The 21592-nt window shown below is 46.6% G+C and overlaps 1 protein-coding gene across 1 annotated transcript in view; it reads right to left on the bottom strand.

The window, feature by feature from the left end:
* Positions 1–21592, bottom strand: part of PHC2 (polyhomeotic homolog 2) — a 117930-nt gene that overhangs the window by 48047 nt on the left and 48291 nt on the right. The window contains exons 2-4 of the mRNA XM_026457192.1: positions 4533–4760; positions 1454–1612; positions 188–265 (exon numbers count right to left, since the gene is read on the bottom strand). Coding sequence (XP_026312977.1) covers positions 188–265; positions 1454–1612; positions 4533–4706 — 411 coding nt within the window. The 5' untranslated portion in view covers positions 4707–4760. The remainder of the gene's footprint in view (positions 1–187; positions 266–1453; positions 1613–4532; positions 4761–21592) is intronic.

Below are 21592 nucleotides of genomic sequence, written 5' to 3'. Positions count from 1 at the left end.
AGGATGACAGGAAGTTACTAACCTAAGGTCAGTAAGAGACAGGTCCTTTTCTTTTTCTTCCCGGCAGGAGCAATAGATTCCAGCCGTGATGTTACATAGCCACAGATTCACCATAATTGGGTCTGGGAACTTGGGCATTTTGGTCCTGGGGCTGTGGACTCTGCTGCTGCTCTCCCATTCTACTCACCGAAGATGACTGGGCCGGGGCCTGTGCAGACACATTGCTGCCTGAAGTGCTTCCTTGTCTGTTGGCTACCAGGCTTGCCTAGGAAAGAACAAACTCCTCTTAGAGTCCTAGACCTCCCCCAGTCACTCCTGGGCTCTCATCATCCACAGGAGGTACTGCAGGATGGTGTTAAGGAGAACAGCCTCTGAAGGTCAGCCCCCAACCTGCCTCTGTGTGGCCCACAGCCAAGTATACCGCCTCCTCTGTGAATAGGTGAGGATGGTAACAGTACCTGCCTGATAGGATTGCTGAGAGGACTGAATAAGGCAAGGCACTGCCACTGAGCACTCCAACTATTAGGCCACGGCCTTCAATGTGTGGAGCCCTCCGCTCCACCACCATCACGATCGGCCACCGCCATCATGCCCGGCCACCGCCATCATGCCCGGCCACCGCCACACACCCAGCCACCGCCATCACGCCCGGCCACTGCCATCACACCCAGCCACCACCATCACACCCAGCCACCACCATCACACCCAGCCACCACCCCCACACAGAGAATGTGCAGACATGAGCCATAGTGTCCAAGCTGCCCTTCTCCCTGTGGCCAGCTTCTCATCCTTCAAGTGTCAGCTCCAGTGTTACTCCAGCAGACAGGCCTTTCCTGACCATGCAATGCAAGGCTGTCCACTTTGCCCTTCGGTCAGAGCAATCTGTTCTTCTCTTTCATGGGGCTTATTATAACTTAGGGATTTAAATATTTTGTTTCCTTGGCTATTTTGGTTCCTGTTTACTTGCTGTCTCCCATTAGAAGTGCCAAGAAGACAGGGTGCTCAGTATACCCAGTGCCTGATATAAACTTTGCACGCAGAAGGTACATAAAATGTTTTTCTAAATGGATAAATAAATGTGTTCTCAGCTAAGGAGGAGAGACAGCAACAACGGGCAGACAAGATAAATAGGCACTGCCCTTCGTTCATGAATGCTTCCCTGGAACCCACAGTCCTTTCCCTAGACCTGTGGTAAGGTGGTTAGGAGAGGGGATCCCTGGCACTTCTTCCCTGGGCTAGCATTCCGCCACTCCACTCACTAGCTGCATGACCCAGGGCCCTGTCCTTCACCTGCTAAAAGGAGATAATGACAGTAGTACCCGCATCACAAGGACTTCTTTAGGTTGTAGTAAGAGAAAGAGGTGAAGCATGGGTGCGGTGCCTGCTTCCTCTCCCTTTCGCTTCCACAACCAGGACACCTGGCACCAGCCTTGAGGTCCTTCCCAAATCTCACCTGCTGCACGGCCGCCAGGCTCTGGAGCTGGGCGCTGCTGAGGTGCTGCTGCTGGAGCGCTGCAGTCTGCAGCATGAGGTGCTGCTGTTGGGCAGCGTACATCTGCTGCAGGTACTGAGCGGCCGTGCTGGGCTGTCTGTGTAGGGCCTGCTGGATCACCTGAGAAGAGGGAGGAGGGAGAAGAGCCAGGCTGGCAGCTGCCACACAGAATACCCCTTTGGCAGTAATGCCTTGCCTACCCCAGGCCTCTGTAACTGCTTGGGAGATGCCAAGATCTGTGACCACCACCATAGCCAATTGTGGCCACTCTCTAGAACAGTGGGAGGACAGCTGTTCGCAGAGCTTCTTCATCAAGTCTAACCCTATCTATCTTGCCTGTCTCTGCAGCTCCTCCCCAGCACGGCCTGCTCCTGCATCATCGCCTTGGTGAGGAGAATCAGAGCTGCACACCACTGCTTTAACCAACTCTTGGGCAGTGAGGGAGGCTCAGGGAGATAGAAGGGTCTCTACCAGGCTTGTCAGGCACTCCTCTCCCTCTGTCACTCTGCAGCCTCAGATGAGGGTGAAGCTCAATAAGGCAGGGAAAAGAATGGGGGTGGAGGGAAGAGCAAAGTCAGCAGGGGGCCTACTCCAGCTTCAGCAACAGCCAGCCACAGGAAAACTTAGATGGAGGCAACGCCTTCTCCTTGAGGCTGGGGCTGTAAGGCAGACTTGGGGCTGCTCCCCAGGCCCACAGCTTCTCAGAGTCCCATCAATCCCTTAGAAGAAGGTTGCCTGGGTCTTGCAGAGCAGACCAGTGCTACAGGGACAGCACACTCCCCTTTTATTCTTTTTTTATTTTTATTTTTTGAGATGGAGTTTTGCTCTTGTTGCCCAGGCTGGAGTGCAGTGGTGCAATCTTGGCTCACTGCAACCTCTACCTCCCAGGTTCAAGTGATTCTCCTGCCTCAGCCTCCCAAGGAGCTGGAATTATAGGTGTCTGCCACCACGCCTGGCTAATTCTTTTGTATTTTTAGTACAGACAGGGTTTTACCATGTTGGTCAGGCTGGTCTTGAACTCCTGACCTCAGGTGATCTGCCCGCCTCAGCCTCCCAAAGTGCTGGGATTACAGGCGTGAGCCACTGTGCCCAGCCCCCTTTTATTCTTTCCCTCCCTCTCTCTTTCTCTCCATCATTCCCTCTTTTTAGCTTCTGTCTCCCATTCCCTGACCTTACTGCTTATTCCTTCTTTCCTGATGGGATTGGCCAATCTCCTGGAAAGGACAAAAGGCTGTCCTTTGATGCTCCCCATCCCCAGGAACAAAGAACAGCGAGTGCCTTTTCCCAGCCCTAAGATCCTCTGTCTTCTTCCCATGAGTCCCAGAGACATTTCTCCTCCCTTCTCCCAGTGGTCAACCTCCTGCCATCTCTTCCCAGTTGATGCCTTGCAGTGGTCTTGACCAGGCTTCTCCCTATTTTCTACCCTTACCTCTGCTGAATCCCTGGCCACAGGTAGCTCCTGACCGTGGGCCCCATCTTGGCGAGCAAGCCTTGCCAGGACGGGGCCCAGGGTCAGGTCAGGCTTTCCCCAGGTTGGTGTGACTTCTAGGGCTGACAGCTCTAGGACAAAACAGCCTCTGGCTCAGATTTGGGGTTCTGTAAAAACAGCCTGTTATTATAGCAGATCCTCCGTGGGCTCTGGTGTCTCCCCAGACATCCCCATCCCAACTCTTCCACATGCTGCCCCCAGATTCCACTCCTCTGATGTGAACACCCCTCTCCGAGATCCTGTTTTATTTTAACTCTATTCTCCCAGAATTATTTGTCTGTATTCCCTTTGCCTAGGCCTTTCTATTAGACTGCTGAAAGTGACCTCCCCAGCAGTCCAGCCCACGTAGTTGAGATCCTGTGACCCTTCCTCATAAGAGGATGTCAACGAAGGGAGACAGGAGGAGCCCAGAATGGTTCTGCATGCAACCTTGGGTGATTCCACTTGCCAGAGCAGAACCCCACACCCCATTTTGCCTAGAATTGTGATGAATGGCAGGAGTGGGTATATCCGAATGTCGTGGCTAGAAATCAGAGCTAAGGTCCTCATGCATGATGGGCCAGGGCCGGGCGCTGGGGTTGGGGGCAAGGGTAGGGGCAGGAAACATGGATTCACTAAGCACGAGGTGGAAATAACTGGGAGAGGGAAGAGTCCAGGGTATCTGATGGCGTCTTCTTTAACTCGGGTTTTCAGGCCCTCTTACTGTCTGCTGTGGGTTCTCCCCGTTCCCTTATCTGGGCCTAAGTTCAAAGCAGAATGAGGTCACTTTTCTAGTATACCCAAACTGTAATAGCAAAGTCACTGCGAGTAAACACTTCTCAGCTGTGGTCTCTCTTTTCTGCCTGTATTATCCGGGAATCTCAAAAAAAAAAAAAAAAAACATTGTAGTGATTAAGAACACAGGTCTGGGGAGAGTTAGCTTCAATTTTTTTGTCTTTACCTGAATGACCTTGGACAAGTTATTACCTTCTCTGAGCCCCAGTTTTCTCAACTACAGAATTGTGCCTAATAATAACCAAAAGGATAACTGTGCAAAATGCTTAGTACCGTGTCAGGCACACAGCAGATGGTAGTGCATGGCCCTGACTGCATTTAGGAGCAGTGAGCTGCCACCTGGAAGGCCTTGTGGATGACACTTGCCAACTGCTGCTTTGGGGGAGAAGGTAAAAAGCTGCAATGACAAAGGATTATTTGGGGGTTCTTTTTGGTTTTTGGTCTTTGAAAAACTGAGATCTGTTCTTCACCGGACAATGGTCATTTAGAGAGTAGGTCTAGGTTGCGGCTGAGCAGCTCTTGATCATGTATTATTTGTTATTGTTACTTGTCTGCCCTTTACACTTTCACACACATGTCCTCCAAACTCCCTGGTTGAGCCATTTTACATCCTTCACCCCCTGTAACAATACACAAATGTGTATCTACGAACTCACTCCCATATGCCTGTTCTAGAGTCCACATCTAGATTATCCCACCAGACCATGCCAACACCTCCTCCTTGCTAGCTCTGGAGATGATTAAGGAGTATAATACTCAGATCAATTAGAATCTTACCTGCACGGTCTGCCGGTCTGGAATACCACTGTACACAGAAATCTGGGGCCCGGTGGGGCGGCCACTTCCACCACTGCTGCTGTTGTTGCAGCCACTGCTGCTACTGGCCCCGCTGGTACTGCTGGTGGCACAGGCACTGCTAGATGTATGAGGGACTGGCAGCTCATTCTCCATGGCCTGCGGTGTGGCGCAGTCAGGGCGCTCGGATGGCAGAAGGGCAGGCAGATGCTAGGAGGGAAGAGGCAGAAGTGAATGGTTTGACACACACTTACTAGATAGAGAATGCTCACAGAGTCGGCCTTTTGTATCCATGGGTTTCACATCCATGGATTCAACCAACCACGGATCAAAAATATTCAAGAAACACGGTGTCTGTACTGAACATGTACACTTTTTCTTGTCATTATTACCTAACCAATACAGTGTAACAACTATTTGCATAGCATTTACATTGTATGAGGTATTACAAGTAATCTAGAGATGGTTTAAAGTATATAGGAGGATGTGGGTCAGTTATATACAAATATTATGCCGCTTTATATTAGGGACTTGAGCTTCCATGAATTTTGGCATCCAAGGGGATTCCTGGAACCAGTCCTCTGTGGATACCAAGTGACGACTATGCAGTATATACATCAGCTTTCCAAACAGTCTGTGGTGGGGCCACTTGGGAACTAAGGTCTCTGTTTTTTGAGACTGGAGTTTCACTCTATCACTCAGGCTGGAATGCAGTGGTGCGATCTCGGCTCACTGCAATCTCCATCTCCTGGGTTCAAGTGATTCTCGTGCCTCAGCCTCCTGAGTAGCTAGGATTACAGGCAACCGCCACATGCCCAGCTAATTTTTGTATTTTTAGTAGAGACAGGGTTTCGCCACGTTGGCCAGGCTGGTCTTGAACTCCTATAGTCTGAATACAGAACTGGAAATTGCACCTTCCTTTGAGGCTGTGTGCTTGGCAGTGGAGAGGGGTTGGGAAAGAAGGAAAGGGTGGTGGGAGAGGCACACCCAGATCTGAGTTTAAGTTCCTCCTTTTTTCTTTTTCCATGCTCTTCTTAAACATCCTCATTTCTGTGTGGAGGCTGTTCCTTCTACCCATTCCTTCCTACATGGAAAAATAATATGTGTTTGTCATCCCATCACAGACATTCAATCATCTGCTTGTAGAGTATACCGATTTAATAGGTGAAGAAAATATAATTTTTCACACTAATGAGAGCATGATTAGTGCAAAGAGCCAAAGTAATAATTACTATCCTGCTGTTATCTCCCCAATACTGCTCAGTTTCAGGGTTATCATTTCTCAGGCTGCCTTCTTCAGACTGGGGGAATTTCATTGTGGGCTGAAAAAAGTGTGGGTAAAGGCTGAAAGACAGGAATGTTGGGAGTCTGGAAACCCCAGGACCTCTCAGGTGGCAGGCAGCAAGCTGCTTATGATTTCCAAGGCAGTGTAGCAGCCTGCAAGCTGCACTCTTGACCTTACTCTTTAAGCAGTGATTTTTCCTTATGTTCATATGTCTGCTTTTACTGCCATAGGGCAAGGTGCTTGTCCATGAATTAATTCCCTTTGTCCTGAGCTGCACTCAGTGCTGGGCCTTATTATGGCTGCTGACTTGCTAAGGATGCTTATGATAATGATGATGATGCAGGAATCAATGAAGCGGCAAAGTCAACAAGTACTTCCTATGCCTTGGCGCTGTCAAAATCCACTTTATCTTATGTTCTAGGGAGGGAAAATTAGGCTGTGTAAAAAGTGGTAGAAGGTATAATACCTGATCTCACAGAAACTGAAAAACTAATTGTAAAGATGAGGTGCAATTGAAATTATAAGGATCATCAAGCAACAAATCAGTAAGTGAGAGTTCCATTCAAACACAGCCTACCCCATAGAATCCCAACATCTTCTCTTAGTTCAAAGTCTCACCTCCCTTTTCCCAAATGTTGGCCAGAATTGGGTTTCATTTCTTGCTTTTCATTCCACACTAGAAAATCTCAACTGAAGGACTTATAAATATGAAAAATAAAATGGGAAAATAGGGCAGAAACCACAGCAAATTAAGAGGGTAGAATAATCTACATCCTGGATGATCAAGTCTCAGTTCTATTTCTGTGAGTGTAGTTAATCATACTGAATTGCACACTTAAAATCTAGTCATATTCTGACCTTCCCTCCTCTATCCTTTACGTGATTGAGAGAGCAATCAAGAGAGTGAGAAAGTGCGCTTGAAAGACAGCCACAGCTCTCAAAAGCATGAGCTAGAACAGAAGCTGTGTAGAGTCTGTTCCTTCTATCCATTCCTTCCTAAATGGAAAAATAATATTTATTTATCATCCTATCACAGCCATTCAGTCCTCTGCTTGTAGAGTATACCCATTTAAGCGGGGAAAAAACATAATTTTTCAAATTAATAAGAGCATGATTAGCACAAAGAGCCAAAGTCATCATTAATATCCTGTTGCTATCTCCCCAATACTGCTCAGTTTGAGGGTTATAATTTCTATTTCTTTTTTCCTTTTGCAGCAGCTAGGGCAGACACTGTGGAGAGTGTACACTCAAATCTTGTTAAGAAATAAGACAAAATTATTGAGGAAGCATAGCATTCCTTTACAGAAAAACTGTACAGGCCAGGACAGCCACTGCTCCCCATGCAGGGGAGAGAGACTTACTGCAGCAACCTGGGCACATGGGCACAGTGCACTTCTCACACTCTTGTCGCCTGTCTCCTCCTCCTGCGGGCAAGCATGCCATTCCTTTCTTCTCTCTCCAGTTCTAGGCTTTGCCTTCCCACCCACCTCCCCCGCCACTGCCCCCCCTCACCACTCCCCCAACCCCCCTGCCCACTGCCCCCCCACCATTCCCCCCACCCCCACCACCATCCCCCCGCCCACCCCCCCACCATCCCCCCTTCCCCTCGCTATCACCCCCCACCACCCGTGTCTTTTCTGTGACAGTAGTTTTGGATTCCCCAGTCCCTGGTTTTCCCACTCTTTCCCTGCCCCTGGTCCCTGCCCTCGCTCACACCTGTGGCCACGCTCCCTTTCACCACTGATTTCTCAGAGCTGCTCACTGGGTGGGCCCATCCTCAGTGTGCTCACCCTCCCTCACTATGCCTTGGCTCTCTCGAATACAAGCACGTCCTCCCCTCACTCTTGCTCCCACTCTTGCCCTCTTGCCCTGCCGTGATTGATCCAGACTGGTAGTTCTATTTCCCTCTAATGAGCTCTCTCCCCACTCTTGACCTTCTTGCTGCCTCCCGGGTTGCTCGCCCTTGAACAGTCTCCCTCTGCCTCTGGCTCCCTGTGGCTCTCCCAAGTGCCTGCATCCTTGCTGCACGTGCTCCAGCTCTCTCTCCTGTCGCTTGTGGTCTCCCTCTCTCTGAGCATCTGCCATCCCAGGCTTGATCAGCAGGTCTGTCTCTTTAATTCACACACACACTCTCTCTTACTCCCTGGATAGCGCATGCTTGTGTTGCTCTCTGTCCCCAGCTTGCCCCTCTGTTCTAGCTCACGCTTTTGATAGCTGTGGCTGTCTTTTGAGTGTGCTCTCTCACTCTCTTGACTGCTCTCTCTCTCAAATACTCATGTAAAGAATAGAGGAAGAAAGGTCAGAATATGACTAGATTTTAAGTGTGCAATTCAGTACCATTAACTACACTCATACTGTTGTGCAATCATCACCACCATCTATTCCCAGAACTTTCTCATTACCCCAAACAGAAACTCTATAACCATTAAGCAATAACTCCTCTCTCAGTGCCCCTTGTCCCCTGCCTATCCCCTAACCTCTAATCTCCTTTTTTTTTTTTTTTTTTGGAGACAGAGTCTCGCTCTGTCGCCCAGGCTGGAGTGCAGTGGCCAGATCTCAGCTCACTGCAAGCTCCGCCTCCCAGGTTCACGCCATTCTCCTGCCTCAGCCTCCCGAGTAGCTGGGACTACAGGCGCCCGCCACCTTGCCTGGCTAGTTTTTTGTATTTTTTAGTAGAGACGGGGTTTCACCGTGTTAGCCAGGATGGTCTCGATCTTCTGACCTCGTGATCCGCCCGTCTTGGCCTCCCAAAGTGCTGGGATTACAGGCTTGAGCCACCGCGCCCGGCCTAATCTACTTTCATTCTCTATGAATTTGCCTTTTCTCGATAGCTCATTTAAGTGGAAGCAGACAATATTTGTCCTTTTGTGTCTGACTCGTTTCACTTAACATAATGTTTTCAAAGTTCATTCATGTTGTAGCATGTATGAGAATTTCTTTCCCTTTGATAGCTGAATAGTATTCCATTGGATACCTACATACACACCACATTGTGTTTGTTCATCTGTTGATGAACGCTTGGGTGGTTTCCCCCTTTTGGCTACTGTGAATAATATTGCAGTGGAATGAACATGGCAATATAAGGGTTATATGCCACGGACTGTTTGAGTCCCTGCTTCTATTCTGTTGGGTGTAACCTAGCAGTGAAATCTCTGGGTCATATGTTATTCCATGTTTGGCATGTGAATATCCATTTGTGCCTGCATCATGTGTTGAATTACCCCTGTTCATGGGCCCGCCCAGTGCCCCCAGCCCCCAAGCTGCTCCATGAACTATGGGAAACCCTCCATTATCTGATCCATTTTGCCTTCCTGGCCTCATTTTCCATACTTCCAATGTCTCTGGTCTCAGCATTATGACCAAGGTGCCCAGGTCGTTTGGAATTTGGGTGCCTTGCTACTTCCTGCCTCTGTGGTTTTTACTGCTGTGGTTTCACTCACACTATTGCCCTCCCTTGAAATGCCTTCCTTCAACTTTTCATGTAACCAGCTCCTTAGATCTTCAAAACTCTTGAGTCTCTCTTGTGAAATATGCACTGAATGCAACCCCCTCAACCCTTCTCCTCTTGCTTCCTTCAAATTAGGTTCCAATGTCTTCATTTAAGTCATCCAGCTGGATGGCTGCTCCCAGAGCACTCTGTGCCTGCCTCTCTCCTAGCACTTACAACGTAGCCTTACAAGAAAGTGATTCACTTGGGGGTGGGATTATGTCATATTTTCCCATAATACCTTGTGCTTCAATAGATGTTTGTTGAATAAAATTGCTTGAAATGCACCATATTCCATCCCACTCCTCATCTGAAAGCTTAATCTCTACCTCGTCCACAAATTTCTCACCAACTAGTTTAAAACATCAACCAGCTGTGATTTCACTTCAGTACCTTCCATCAATGGTGTCTATACTAATAATAGTGATTATTTATTGAGCACTTACTACTTGTAAGCACTACTGTGGGCACTATCACAGATGCTACGATTTCCCTTATGGTGTGGGTATGATTATCCCAATTTTGTCAATGAGAAATATATCTAAGCAATTTATGTAAGGTCATTACAGAACTGGGATTCAAAACCAGGTCTGACTCCAAAGTCAGAGTGCTTCCCGTGATACTCTCTGCAACTTCACCTTGAGCCATTATTTCTTTTCTTTTTTTTTTTTTTTTTTTTTTGAGACGGAGTCTCGCTCTGTCGCCCGGGCTGGAGTGCAGTGGCCGGTTCTCAGCTCACTGCAAGCTCTGCCTCCCAGTTTCATGCCATTCTCCTGCCTCAGCCTCCCAAGTAGCTGGGACAACAGGCACCTGCCACCTCGTCCAGCTAGTTTTTTGTATTTTTTTGTAGAGATGGGGTTTCACCGTGTTAGCCAGGATGGTCTCGATCTCCTGACCTCATGATCCACCCGTCTCGGCCTCCCAAAGTGCTGGGATTACAGGCTTGAGCCACCGCGCCCAGCCTGAGCCATTATTTCAACCACACTGGGCAAAGTCCATGTCAAAGCATACTTGATTTTCAGTTGAAAACAAACTGAGACCTCTGAATGTAATTCCCTAATTGTTAATTAATGTCCATTTATACTTACAAAATATTCTCTGTATGTAATGTATATATAAAGGGTAATATGCATGCATACCCATCAACCAGTGTGAGAAATCGAACATTACCATCATCTCCTTTGTTTTTCCCTTGCAAGAATGGAGACCCAGTGTGGGGGAGGTAAGTGACTTGGGGTGATATGGCTCCCCTGATTCTCATCCAGTGCCATGGAAGGCACCTCAGGAAACCTCCTGCCCGCATGGTGGTAGCGACTTATCAATGAGAGAGGTGAAGCTTGCCCTGCGGAGAAAGCAGAAGCTAGGGGTCCTGCCATATGTCACTTTATTATTGCTCTCCTAGTTGAAGGGAACTTGAGTTGGAAGGAAACACAATTAGGAAGTGTGGACCCATATAACAGCTTTAAAACTTTTTTTCCTACAGTTCCCCTTTTGAATCAGAGCTTTCGTATCTTCCCCCTCCCACCTTCCTTCCGCTCAAAGTTCTGGTTGCTGGGGAGTAGCAGAGGCATTTTGGAGTCTCAGTGAGGGCTACTGAGGCATCTGTGGACTCTCCTTACATCCTTCCCTCTGGTGACCTACATTAGAAAATCTGAATCCTTAAACTTTCACAGTATCTAGGCTTTCAGCATTCTACCCACCCCTTTTCAATTTCCTTTGAATTCCTACTCTTATTCTTCCCTTCTCTTCCTTCTAACTAGTTCCTTATTTCTTCCCCAAGGCCACCCATCCCTGTGGACTCCCATTATAAATCACAGCCAAATCTCATTAATGGCTAACATCCAGAGCTAGAAGTCTGTTTTTCTCTGGGTTCCCACTCACTGTGTGGTTTTGTGTAAGTCCCCGCTCTGAAGGGCTATGATTCCTATTTCAGTCACTTCTCCGCTCCTAACCGCAAGGGGCCACTTTGAATGATATGCAGACTATAGCTGGCTTGGATAGTGATCTTATTACAGGTCTCTGCTGCCCACAGGGCCTGAGACCAGCAGCTGGAGAAACGCTGATGGTTCTGTCCTCCCAGGAGCCACCAAGTCTACAAAACACTAGGCCTTTGTCCCCAGTGTCAGGGAAATCCATTTGCTGTGGATTACAGCTGTGACAGAGGTTCTGGGAAAGCAGAGGGGAAGGATACTGAAAACCACTCTCCAAATCTAGCCTAAAGCCCTGGGGTAAGGCAGGGTGAGGTTTTTCCTAATGGTATCAGAGCTGGGCAGGAAATGAGAAGTCTAGTCAGTCCCATCGTGGCTGCTGGTATTATCATGTGGCAGCTTGGTACGGAGAGTCTGAAGAGATGGGTGAATGTATTCCTTTGCTGTGGCTCTGCTTCTCCTCTCTGGTTGCCTCTCCGCCAGAGGCATAAGGCAGTAACAACAGAAGATTCAGACTCCCTAGACTTAGGGGGCCTGGGGAAGGCCTCCTTGCACCTCCCAGCTGCTGCATGAACCTAAGTGTCCTGATTTGTTCCAGTCTGGAGCACTGACTCACTGGGAGCAGTCCAAATGGATGCAGCTCAAACTGTCTCAAAAGGTCCCTCCCTCACCCCTGTCCTCTGCATGTTGCCACCTTTAGTGTCTCTAGAAACCAAAGTAAGTAAATGAAGGCCAACGAAAATAGAAGTGAAGGATGACGAATTGAAGCTGGTCATATAGTCCTAGCAATCCAAATAGAATGATTTCATTGTGAAGCAAAACACTATAAATTTAAATGAATAAACTCTTTCTGAAACCCTACTGTTTTCTTCCTAATTTATAAAAGGCAGGTTATATCAAGGATTTCTATTACAAGCTGGTGCAGGTTGGCTGAAGAATATGAGGAGGAAAAAGAAGGATTTGCTGTCCTTTGGAAGGGATGTACAGTGAAAGCCACATTGTGCAGACGCTGAGTGCTTGGGGACAGGGGATGGATGAGTTCATGTAGACTCGGGCAGCTCTGTACTCACTGCTGTAAGGCAGGGCAAAATACATTCTGTGTCTTCTATGGGCCCCTAATCAAATACAAGTCGTGTCCTTATAAACGAATGCCATGTGAAGACACAGGCACACATGGGGAGAAGCCAGCCATGTGAAGATGGAGGCAGAGAAAGGAGCTATGCTGCCACCAGCCAAAGAACACCTGCAGTCACCAGAAGCTAGGAAGAGGCGAGAAAGGACTTCAGGGGGAGCATGGCCCTGCCGACACCTGGATTTCATACTTCCAGCCTCCAGAACAGTAACACGATACATTTGTGTTGTTTTAAGCCACCCAGTTTGTGGTAATTTGTTAAGGCGGCCTTAGGGAACTATTATGCTGCCTAATACTCAACCTGACCAGCCTAAAAAGGTCAACTGAAACTAATGGTAAAAAAAGGGTGCGAAGGCACTAAAAACAGTTAATATAACGGCTTTGCATGCTCCAAGGCAAGGCTTCTCAAAAATGTGGTCCCTTGGCAACTCTCCAAAAATGCAAATTTTCAGGCGCCACTTCAGACCTATGGAATCAGAAATTCTGGGAGTGGGGCTCAGCAGCCTGTGTTCTCACAGCCTTCTGGGAGATTCTGATGCCTATGAAGTATGAGAGCCACTGCTTTAAGGGGCAATTTGAATATGAGATTTAAAAGGGGCAGTCACCATTGATGCCCTAAGATGGTCATAATGAAGTCCCTGCTAAAAGGGACTAGAATTTGAGATGGGAAGAGTTACCAAACATAGTTTCTTCCCTGCTGAAGCCTCAAAATACCTCCACATGGAAAGAAGACAATCTTGGCAGCACTCAGTTTAGGGATCTTCCTGTTTCTCTCTAGCTTCATTGCCTACCACGTGGCCCACACAGCCGATTCCAGAATTAGTCACATGCTGTCTCATCCCTTGCCGAGACCTTTCCCTCTGCCTGGGCCACTCCCCAGGTCCCTCACTCCCCATCTCCCTGGCCAGAGCGCATTTACCCTTTGCAGTTCAACTGTAACGTCTGCTCCTCTTAGGGACTTCCTTTTTGTACCCCAGCCTGGATTTGGTGCCTTCTGCTGAACTTTAATAGCATGGCAGGACAGCTGATTTTATTCACTAGGCAGTGATTCCATTAGTTTTAGATTCCTAATGCCTAACATGGTGCTGAGCCAGCAATAGTAAGATTTTATTAAATGAGGAATGAATAAAGCTTGAAGCTCTTTGGGAAGCTCTTCACCTCCTGATGAGGAACCTGAGGTTAAGATACTGAAGCGCGCTGTGGAAATACCATGTTATCTGAGAAGGGACCTTTGAAACTATTAGTAGCCATTAGCACCTTTACTCAAATTTGTGTGTCCAGATGGCTATTCTCAATAGGGCCCAGGACAGGTAAATTTGGATTTGGGAATGGAGTGGGAGGGGAAAATGAAAGATGAGTGGTGTTGGAGCGATGGGTATGGGATTGTGGTCACTGCAAAGAGCAGATGTAGATGGTCCTGGCCGGAAGGCCGGGACTAGACCCAGCCATACGTTGACTAGGTGGGAGCTAGGCAGCAGCATTATGTGGAGATGGTAATACCTCACCCCAACCTCCCAGAGCTTCTGGAAAATGAAACAACATAGATAGGAGAAAGCGTTTCAGAAACAAAAATCACAAACGCAAAGTATCGTGAGAGAGGGTTTAGAAGAGGAGAGAGACGTTCTACTCCATAAAAATGAGCAAACATTGCCAGGGCAGGGTTTACATACAGGAATGCAACCCTGGCCAAGTTACTTAACCTCTCTGCGCCTCATTTGCCTCTTCTATAAAATGGACAAGAGTGCAGACTTCATTGGTTTTAAATAATAGGTAAAACAATGCATTTAAAACATCCAGCACAGCTTAAGCATGGATTACAAAGAGAGTATATTAAGGTAGGATAGAAGGTGACATTTTTTCCCTCAGAGAAAAAAGATACTATAATTTCCTTCAATAAACTCAGTTAGATTTTGAGACCAGCTAGTCTTGGGTTATATTTTGAGACCTACTAGTCTCAGGCCCTGTGGGCAACAGAGACCTGTAATAAGATCAATTTCCAAGCCAGTTATAGTCAGCACAGTGTTTTCAGTTCTAGTTACTTTCTTGCGTCTAGTAACAGAGTAAATTTTTTTTTTTTTTTTTTTTGAGACAGAGTCTCGTTGTGTCACCCAGGCTGGAGTGCGGTGGTGTGATCTCGGCTCACTGCAACCTCTGTCTCCCAGGTTCATGCAATTCTCCTGCCTCAGCCTCCTGAGTAGCTGGGATTACAGGCCAGCACCACCACACCCAGCTAATCTTTGTACTTTTAGTAGAGACGGCATTTCGCTATGTTGGCCAGGCTGGTTTTGAACTCCTGGCCTCAGGTGATCCGCCTGCCTCGGCCTCCCAAAGTGCTGGGATTACAGGCGTGAGCCACTGCTCTGGGCCCAGAGTAAATTTTTTTTATGCTATAATCTCAGTCAGCTCTTCCTTGTTTAGCCTTCATAATGGTATGCATTTTGGGGATATGTACATAGAAATCTCAGTAGCCAAGGCCACAAAAAAGACTGCAATAAAAAAAAGACCCCTGGCCAGGTGTGGTGGCTCGCGCTTGTAATCCCAGCATTTTGGGAGGCCAAGGTGGGCGGATCACGAGGTCAGGAGTTCAAGACCAGCCTGGCCAACATAGTGAAACCCCGTCTCTACTAAAAATACAAAAATTAGCCAGCTGTGGTAGCAGGCACCTGTAATCATCCCAGCTACTCATGAGGCTGACGCAGGAAAATCGCTTGAACCCAGGAGGCGGAGGTTGCAGTGAGCCGAGACTGTGCCATTGTACTCCAGCCTGGGTGACAGAGTGAGACTCTTTCTCAAAAAAAAAAAAGACCTCTACAAAAATCTCTCCAAGCTGGGTGTGGTGATGCACACCTGTAATCCCTGCTATCCAAACTGAGATGGGAAGACTGCTTGAGCACAGGAGTTCACGACCAGCCAGGGCAACATAGTGAGAACTCATCTTAAAAACAAAATCTCTCCATACTAAATCTCCCCACGGAGCACACACACACAGCACAGACACTCAAAGTGTACATATTAAAAGCACATAGCACACATAAAACAAGCACACATTTTGCACATAGCACGCACACAGCATACAGTGGACACACACAGTGCACACACACACAAAGTGTACATAGCACATACACAAAGCACACAGCCGTGTACACACACATCACAGTGTACACACACACACCCTGCACACATACAAAGCACACACACAGCACACGCAGCACGCATGCGCATGTGCACATACACATACACATACACACAGCTGCTATTTCTAGAGCTGGCCACTTTCTGCTGCTCCTGCTCAGCCTTGAACTGGCCTGATGGTTAAACCGTAGTACGCTGGCCATTCTGCCACTGCTATGTCCTGACAAGTATGACTAGGCCAACACAGGGATCATGGGAAATGGCTAATTATCAGGCTTTCAGAATAAAGTTCAAGGGCCTAAACACTTACCTAGAAATTTTTTACTGACCTTTTTCTCTTCTTCCACCCCTGAAATTGGGCTGTATCTTAGCCCTACCAGTGGCCCTAGAGGTACCACTTAATTGTTTGTGACACTGGGGTCAAGGATTTTGCTGACTTTCATGAACACTAGCATTGAGAGTGTCCTAGAGAAGCAGTGACTGTACTGGGTGCCCTGTTTTCCTGTGAAGATCTGAGCATGCTCCCCCCAGAACTTCTTCCAAGGATACAGCCTGCCTCCCTTGGAGTTTCCCTTTACATCCCCTATAAGGAGACTAAGGGAATGGGGCTTTAAGCACTTTGATATATTCTGAAGAGAGACTGCCAGGGATAGATGGGGTGTCTCCCATCACAAGGGCCTTAATTAGGTATGTAGATGGTTTTTTATCCATTAGGAGGCCAGTGTTCTCAGGCCAGCCACTGGTAAAGAATAATTCTTGCCATTTATTGCTCACTCAGGGACAAGATCTCATTTATTCCTCACAACCACTCTCTGGTACAGAGATTACTTCCTCATTTTTCTCACAAGACAATTGAGGTTCATAGAGGCCCTGTAACTTATCAGAGCCCCAGAGCTAGCAAATGGCAGGTGTAGGATTGGAAACAAAGGTTTCAAAGTCCATGCACAAGAGGCAGAATTACTCATGCTTATTCCAGTCCAGGCCTCTGTGGGCCAGTCAGTTCTTATGAAGTTCAGTTGGCTCCCATAGCCTTCTGTTTACTAGCCTGTCTCACAAGAGTCATCTCCCGCAGCAGCGTCAGTCTAAGGCAAACGTGTCAACTAGAACTCTCTCAGGCCCTGCCTGATATCCCCGAAATCACACTCTGAGTAATAATTGGGGCATGTCTAACATTTGTAGGCCTTTCCTGTTCATAAGTATTTCAACATATATTATCTACACATAAGGCTGGTCCTGTTAGCAATGTTTACAAAATCATTTGCAATTATTTAGTTGAAAAGTAATACAAAACTAAAACAACTGTCCCACAGGAGAGAGGGGAGAGAGAATGCCCACCTTTCCTGAATGCCTACCACATGCTGGGCATAGGCTCAGGGAGGCATCATAATTTATAAGAAAGAGGAGGAACTTCATAGTTGGCGAAAACTGTCTCGATTCCTGTCTCTGCCCCAGCTAGAAGACCTGAGACAGGTTACTTAACCTCTACAGGCCTCGGTTTCCTCATCTGTGAAACAGTGCTGATGACAGCATTTTTTTTTTTTTTTTTTTTGAGATGGAGTTTTGCTCTTGCTGCCCGGGTTAGAGTGCAATGGTGTGATCTTGGCTCACTGCAACCTCCGCCTCCTGGGTTCAAGCGATTCTCCTGCCTCAGCCTCACAAGTAGCTGGGATTACAGGCATGTGCCACCATGCCCAGCTAATTTTTTGCCTTTTTAATAGAGACAGAGTTTCATCATGTTGGCCAGGCTGGTCTCGAGCTCCTGACCTCAGGTGATCCGCCCGCCTCCCAAAAGTGCTGGGATTACAGGCATGAGCCAGTGCGCCCGGCCCAATGACAGCAATTATGAAGAGTTATTGGGAAAACTAAATAAGAAAATGCAAGCACCTAAAAAATACATAGAAAGAAAGCACCTAGCACCATGTGCAGCACGGATGGGCATCATTCAATCATGATCAACTCTCCTCTGCCTGATTAATCCTTCCAGCATTGCTTTAGAGCAGTGACTACATGAGGCAACAGGTTCTGAGAGGTAAAGTAACTTTTCTAAGATCATAAAACTATGAAGTGGCATAAACCAACAGAGTCTGAATCTGGAGCTCATGTCCAGGTTGTAACGTGGGAGTGCCTTGAATGTGGAGAAGGGAAGATTCTCAAACATGGGCTTTTAATCCCTTACAATTTTTGACTACACTCTTAGTCCTGGCTTGGGCATAAACTTTCCACCAGGCTCCCAAAAGCCCAGGTCCTCTCAAGTCCAAGAAATGTTCTTGTTAAAAAATAAATAAATAAATAAACCCTCATCTACAGATGAAGCTGGAAGAAGTGACAACCAGGACAGACGTAAGCCACGGGTTGTGCATGCAGTGGGTGTGTGGCAGGGTGTGGGGGGAGCGAGAGAGACTAGAAGCTAGTTGGTGATTGCTATTACTAGATTCAATCCCCCACGCAACTCCAAGCTCTGTGCAATAAAAGCATTTTAGAAATCCAGAGTAGTGAACGTTCAATACACATTATTCTTAGGGATATTGTTCATGCAATGCTTCATCAGTTCTCAGGGTGTTTGGATTAACCTGAAGCCTACATTACATTATAAACAGGAGTATAACTTGAACTTCTAGCTTCCTTTCTCCACTCCTTTCCTCCATCTTCTTTGGGACAGTTCCCTTTTGAAGGCCTCGTTGCTTTGGCCTAGCCCCCACTTAGAGGGTTCAGCCCTTCCCAGGACACTTCCTCCTGCTTGCTTCTGCCCTGGCAACTTGTCCTGGCAGCGGTTTCACAGCTCTGGAATCACAAAGCAATTCCAGAGTCCCCTGGGCCTAGCTCTGGGGCCTCCTTACTCTCATTTGCCCCAAATAATAGCCTTTAATTGCTATTAACATTCCTTTCAAGCAGAAACATAGCATGCACATCTGTGGTCAGCCTGTGATCTACTGTGACCACCGACCTTTTGTTTCCTGCCATATTTGGAATGTTCTATTCCATTTTATACTCATAAGTTTGCCTTTCCTCTGTTAACATACATCTTGGCTTTTAGCTTCTTGTATTTCTAACTTGTTCCCTATTTGCAGGGGAAAGCTATCTAAATTTTCCCTTATCCAAATAGGCTCCCCTCAACCTCCCATTCTTTCCAGTCAAGCATAACTCTACCCTACTTCTTTTATCATATTTATAAAATGTAGGTAGCTAATTTTGAAATTAAAGTATGCAGAACTAGGACTACAGGGTGGAAATTATAAGAAGATAGATTTCAACTGAATAGAAAAAAAGTGCTTCCTAACAACTAGAGCTATTTAAAAAGTAGAGTGGGGCTGGCTGTGAGGAAGCAAGTTCCTAGTCGGTGGAGGTGTTGAAGCAGAGGCTGGGCAACCACGGGGCAGGTGGAATTCGTGCAGCATCACCACTAGGGGCTCTTTTAACCATGGTAGTATATAATTACATGAACACTTTTTACTGGACATCAGAAATCCACCTGAAATTTTAAGCTTTTTGCTTATTTTTAATTTATCCATTTATGGACTTTTTCAATACTAATCTTGTTTTTCAAGCTGCAGGGCAGCTCCCAACTGCTTTTCACCATTTTAGTTACTGGAGTAAATTCCATTAGTGTGAACTTCTGGATGCCCATCATCTACTTAAGGTGGAGAAAAACATTGTTCTTATTTTAAGGATAGGACAGCCACAAAGTGGTCAAGTATAAAAGTCCATCTCTTTTGGATTCCCACAACACTTGTCAGCTGTCCAACCACCACCATCCGCCCCTTCCCATATTTACTGAACAATTACTATATGTTTGGGACTGAATGCAATACAAACATGACTCAGATATTGACTCTGTTTTTAAGAAGTTAACAGTTTAAGAGGAAACATAAGAAAAGTACATAAATACATATAACAGGAGTCAGCATTTTTTTTTCTCTGTAAAGTATCTAGTTAGGCCTTGTAGAGTATCTAGGTTAGGCCTGGTGGACCACATATGGTCTCTGCTGCATAGTCTTCTTCAGTTCCTCACCCCCTTCAACCATTAAACAAATGCAAATACTATTCTTAGTTTGAGGGCCTTACATAAACATGCTGTGGCCTGGATTTGGCCCTTAGTTTGTGCACTCCTGAAATGCAGTCAGCTGTCAAGTGATAACTTTCACTTGCATCAGCTAAAGTTTCACGTGGGGTGGATCTTTAAAGATGGGTTTGATTGGGACTTTGGAAACAGGGAGGGGGCTTTCTAAGTGGAATGAGATCATGCTCATCACACATTGTCCCATCTTTTCTATTCTTAGAGCAGAGATTTTCAAAGAGTGAGATCTTATTAAAAATGCAAATTTTCAGGTCCACAGTGGTTCTCAGACTTGAGCATATATCAAAATCACCTGGAGAGTTTGTTAAAACAGATTGCTGGGCCCTACCCATCCCCTGACTTCTGAGGCTGCTGGTCACGGGACCACACTTTGAGAACCACTGTCTTGGAGAATGGTGGGGAAGCAAAAGTGAAAGAGAGATTGTTCTCTATTTTAATGTTTGAGAACTAAAAGGTAATGAAAGTCACCACTGGAGATAGAAGAGGAAGATGATCTGCACTTCAAGTCCTAAAGGCTTTGCAGGGCATCAAGTTCATTCCATTTAGAACATGTACTCAGAAAAGAGATTTGAGCCACTGTACATTAGTGATGACTTTTTTCCTTCAGGGCAGGAGCTTTGAGCCTTGTTAGGCTCACCCATTGGAGACAGCAAATCGCTGTAGGGGACTGCATGCTTGGAAAGATCTTTTCTTCTGATTCTTGGTTATTGGCACATACTCTGTCTTGCTTCTGATACATTTGCATATTTTTTACCACTCCTACAAAATGGTCCCCTCTGCATCATGCCTAATAGTATTCCCTTTGATCGGGCAAAAAAAAGAGGCAATGCTCCTATTTTATCATTTAAATTAAATAGCTTCCAAAAATTCAGATGTGATGCTCAAAGAGGTTAAGCTGAGGAGACGGAAGAAGGGAAAGACAAGCCAGAGAGAGTACACAGAGGAATCTCAGAGGAGGCGATGGGTAACCAGACACACAAGGAGTCGTTAATCTGGCAGACAATGAATGGCAAAAGGCAATTAACTTGGCTGGGGTTGTAGCAAGCCAATGAAGTATGCTGTATTGCAACTGAGGCTCTAGTGTAAGGGCAGGGTCATTGCTAGGGAACTCAAAAGGAAGGCAAGATAAGGGAGGTTAGAGGCGAGAAAGCCACCTGGGGCTAGCACAGAGGGAAAGGAAAGTGCTCAGGGTCTCATGGATATTCATTACCCAGTGGAAGCATCCAGGTGTGGCGTGTACTTGCCAGGGCTCTGCACGCTGTTATTCAGGACACAATCTTGAAAATGAACTAGGTGCTTCAGCTGTGTGCACACATGCATGCACACACACACACACACATGCACATACACAAATGCTCTCTTTAGACTGCTGCCTCTTCATCCATCTGTCTAGTCTGTGAGGTTCTAACATGAGGACCACATGCTAAACACTGGCGGAGTCATAAGAGACACAGTTCTAAACTTCAGTTTATGGGCTTCCTTTCCTATCCTAAAGCATGCTTGTTTTTTCTGTCACGCCTCATTCGCATGCGCATTCTCATGTTCTGTTCCTTGCAGGTGCTCTATGGCCATACTAATGGATTCTTACCTGCCTATATACATTCTCCAGACACACTCATTTATTCACTTCACTAGAGTCATTCCCACATATTAAATATTACCTCTTGCTTCTAAAAAGCACTTCAAATCTAAAAGTTGCTTCTATTATAGCTCCTGTTCCTGCTGTCTGCAGGGCCCTCGTAGCTTTGCCATTGTTATAAAAAAGAAAATGTACCAATATTGGTTTGACTGAGTAAAGAGCCCAACCCAAAGCAGATTGTCCTACCGTGGGATGCAGGTTTGTGGCTGTGGTGTCCCCGCCTTCAAGATCATCCCATTTATCTGTCTTTGTTCCACTCCCTCTCTCTTCCTGCACAACACTGCAATCACACACATACTCCGTGTTGGGGGAAAAAAAAAAAAAAAGGACAGCCTAATTTCCTGATGATTATGTTGTTACCTAG

The sequence above is a fragment of the Piliocolobus tephrosceles genome, chromosome 1, assembly GCF_002776525.5.
Source record: "Piliocolobus tephrosceles isolate RC106 chromosome 1, ASM277652v3, whole genome shotgun sequence".
Taxonomy (NCBI): Eukaryota; Metazoa; Chordata; class Mammalia; order Primates; family Cercopithecidae; genus Piliocolobus; species Piliocolobus tephrosceles.
This window is presented reverse-complemented; position numbering and strand designations above follow the sequence as displayed.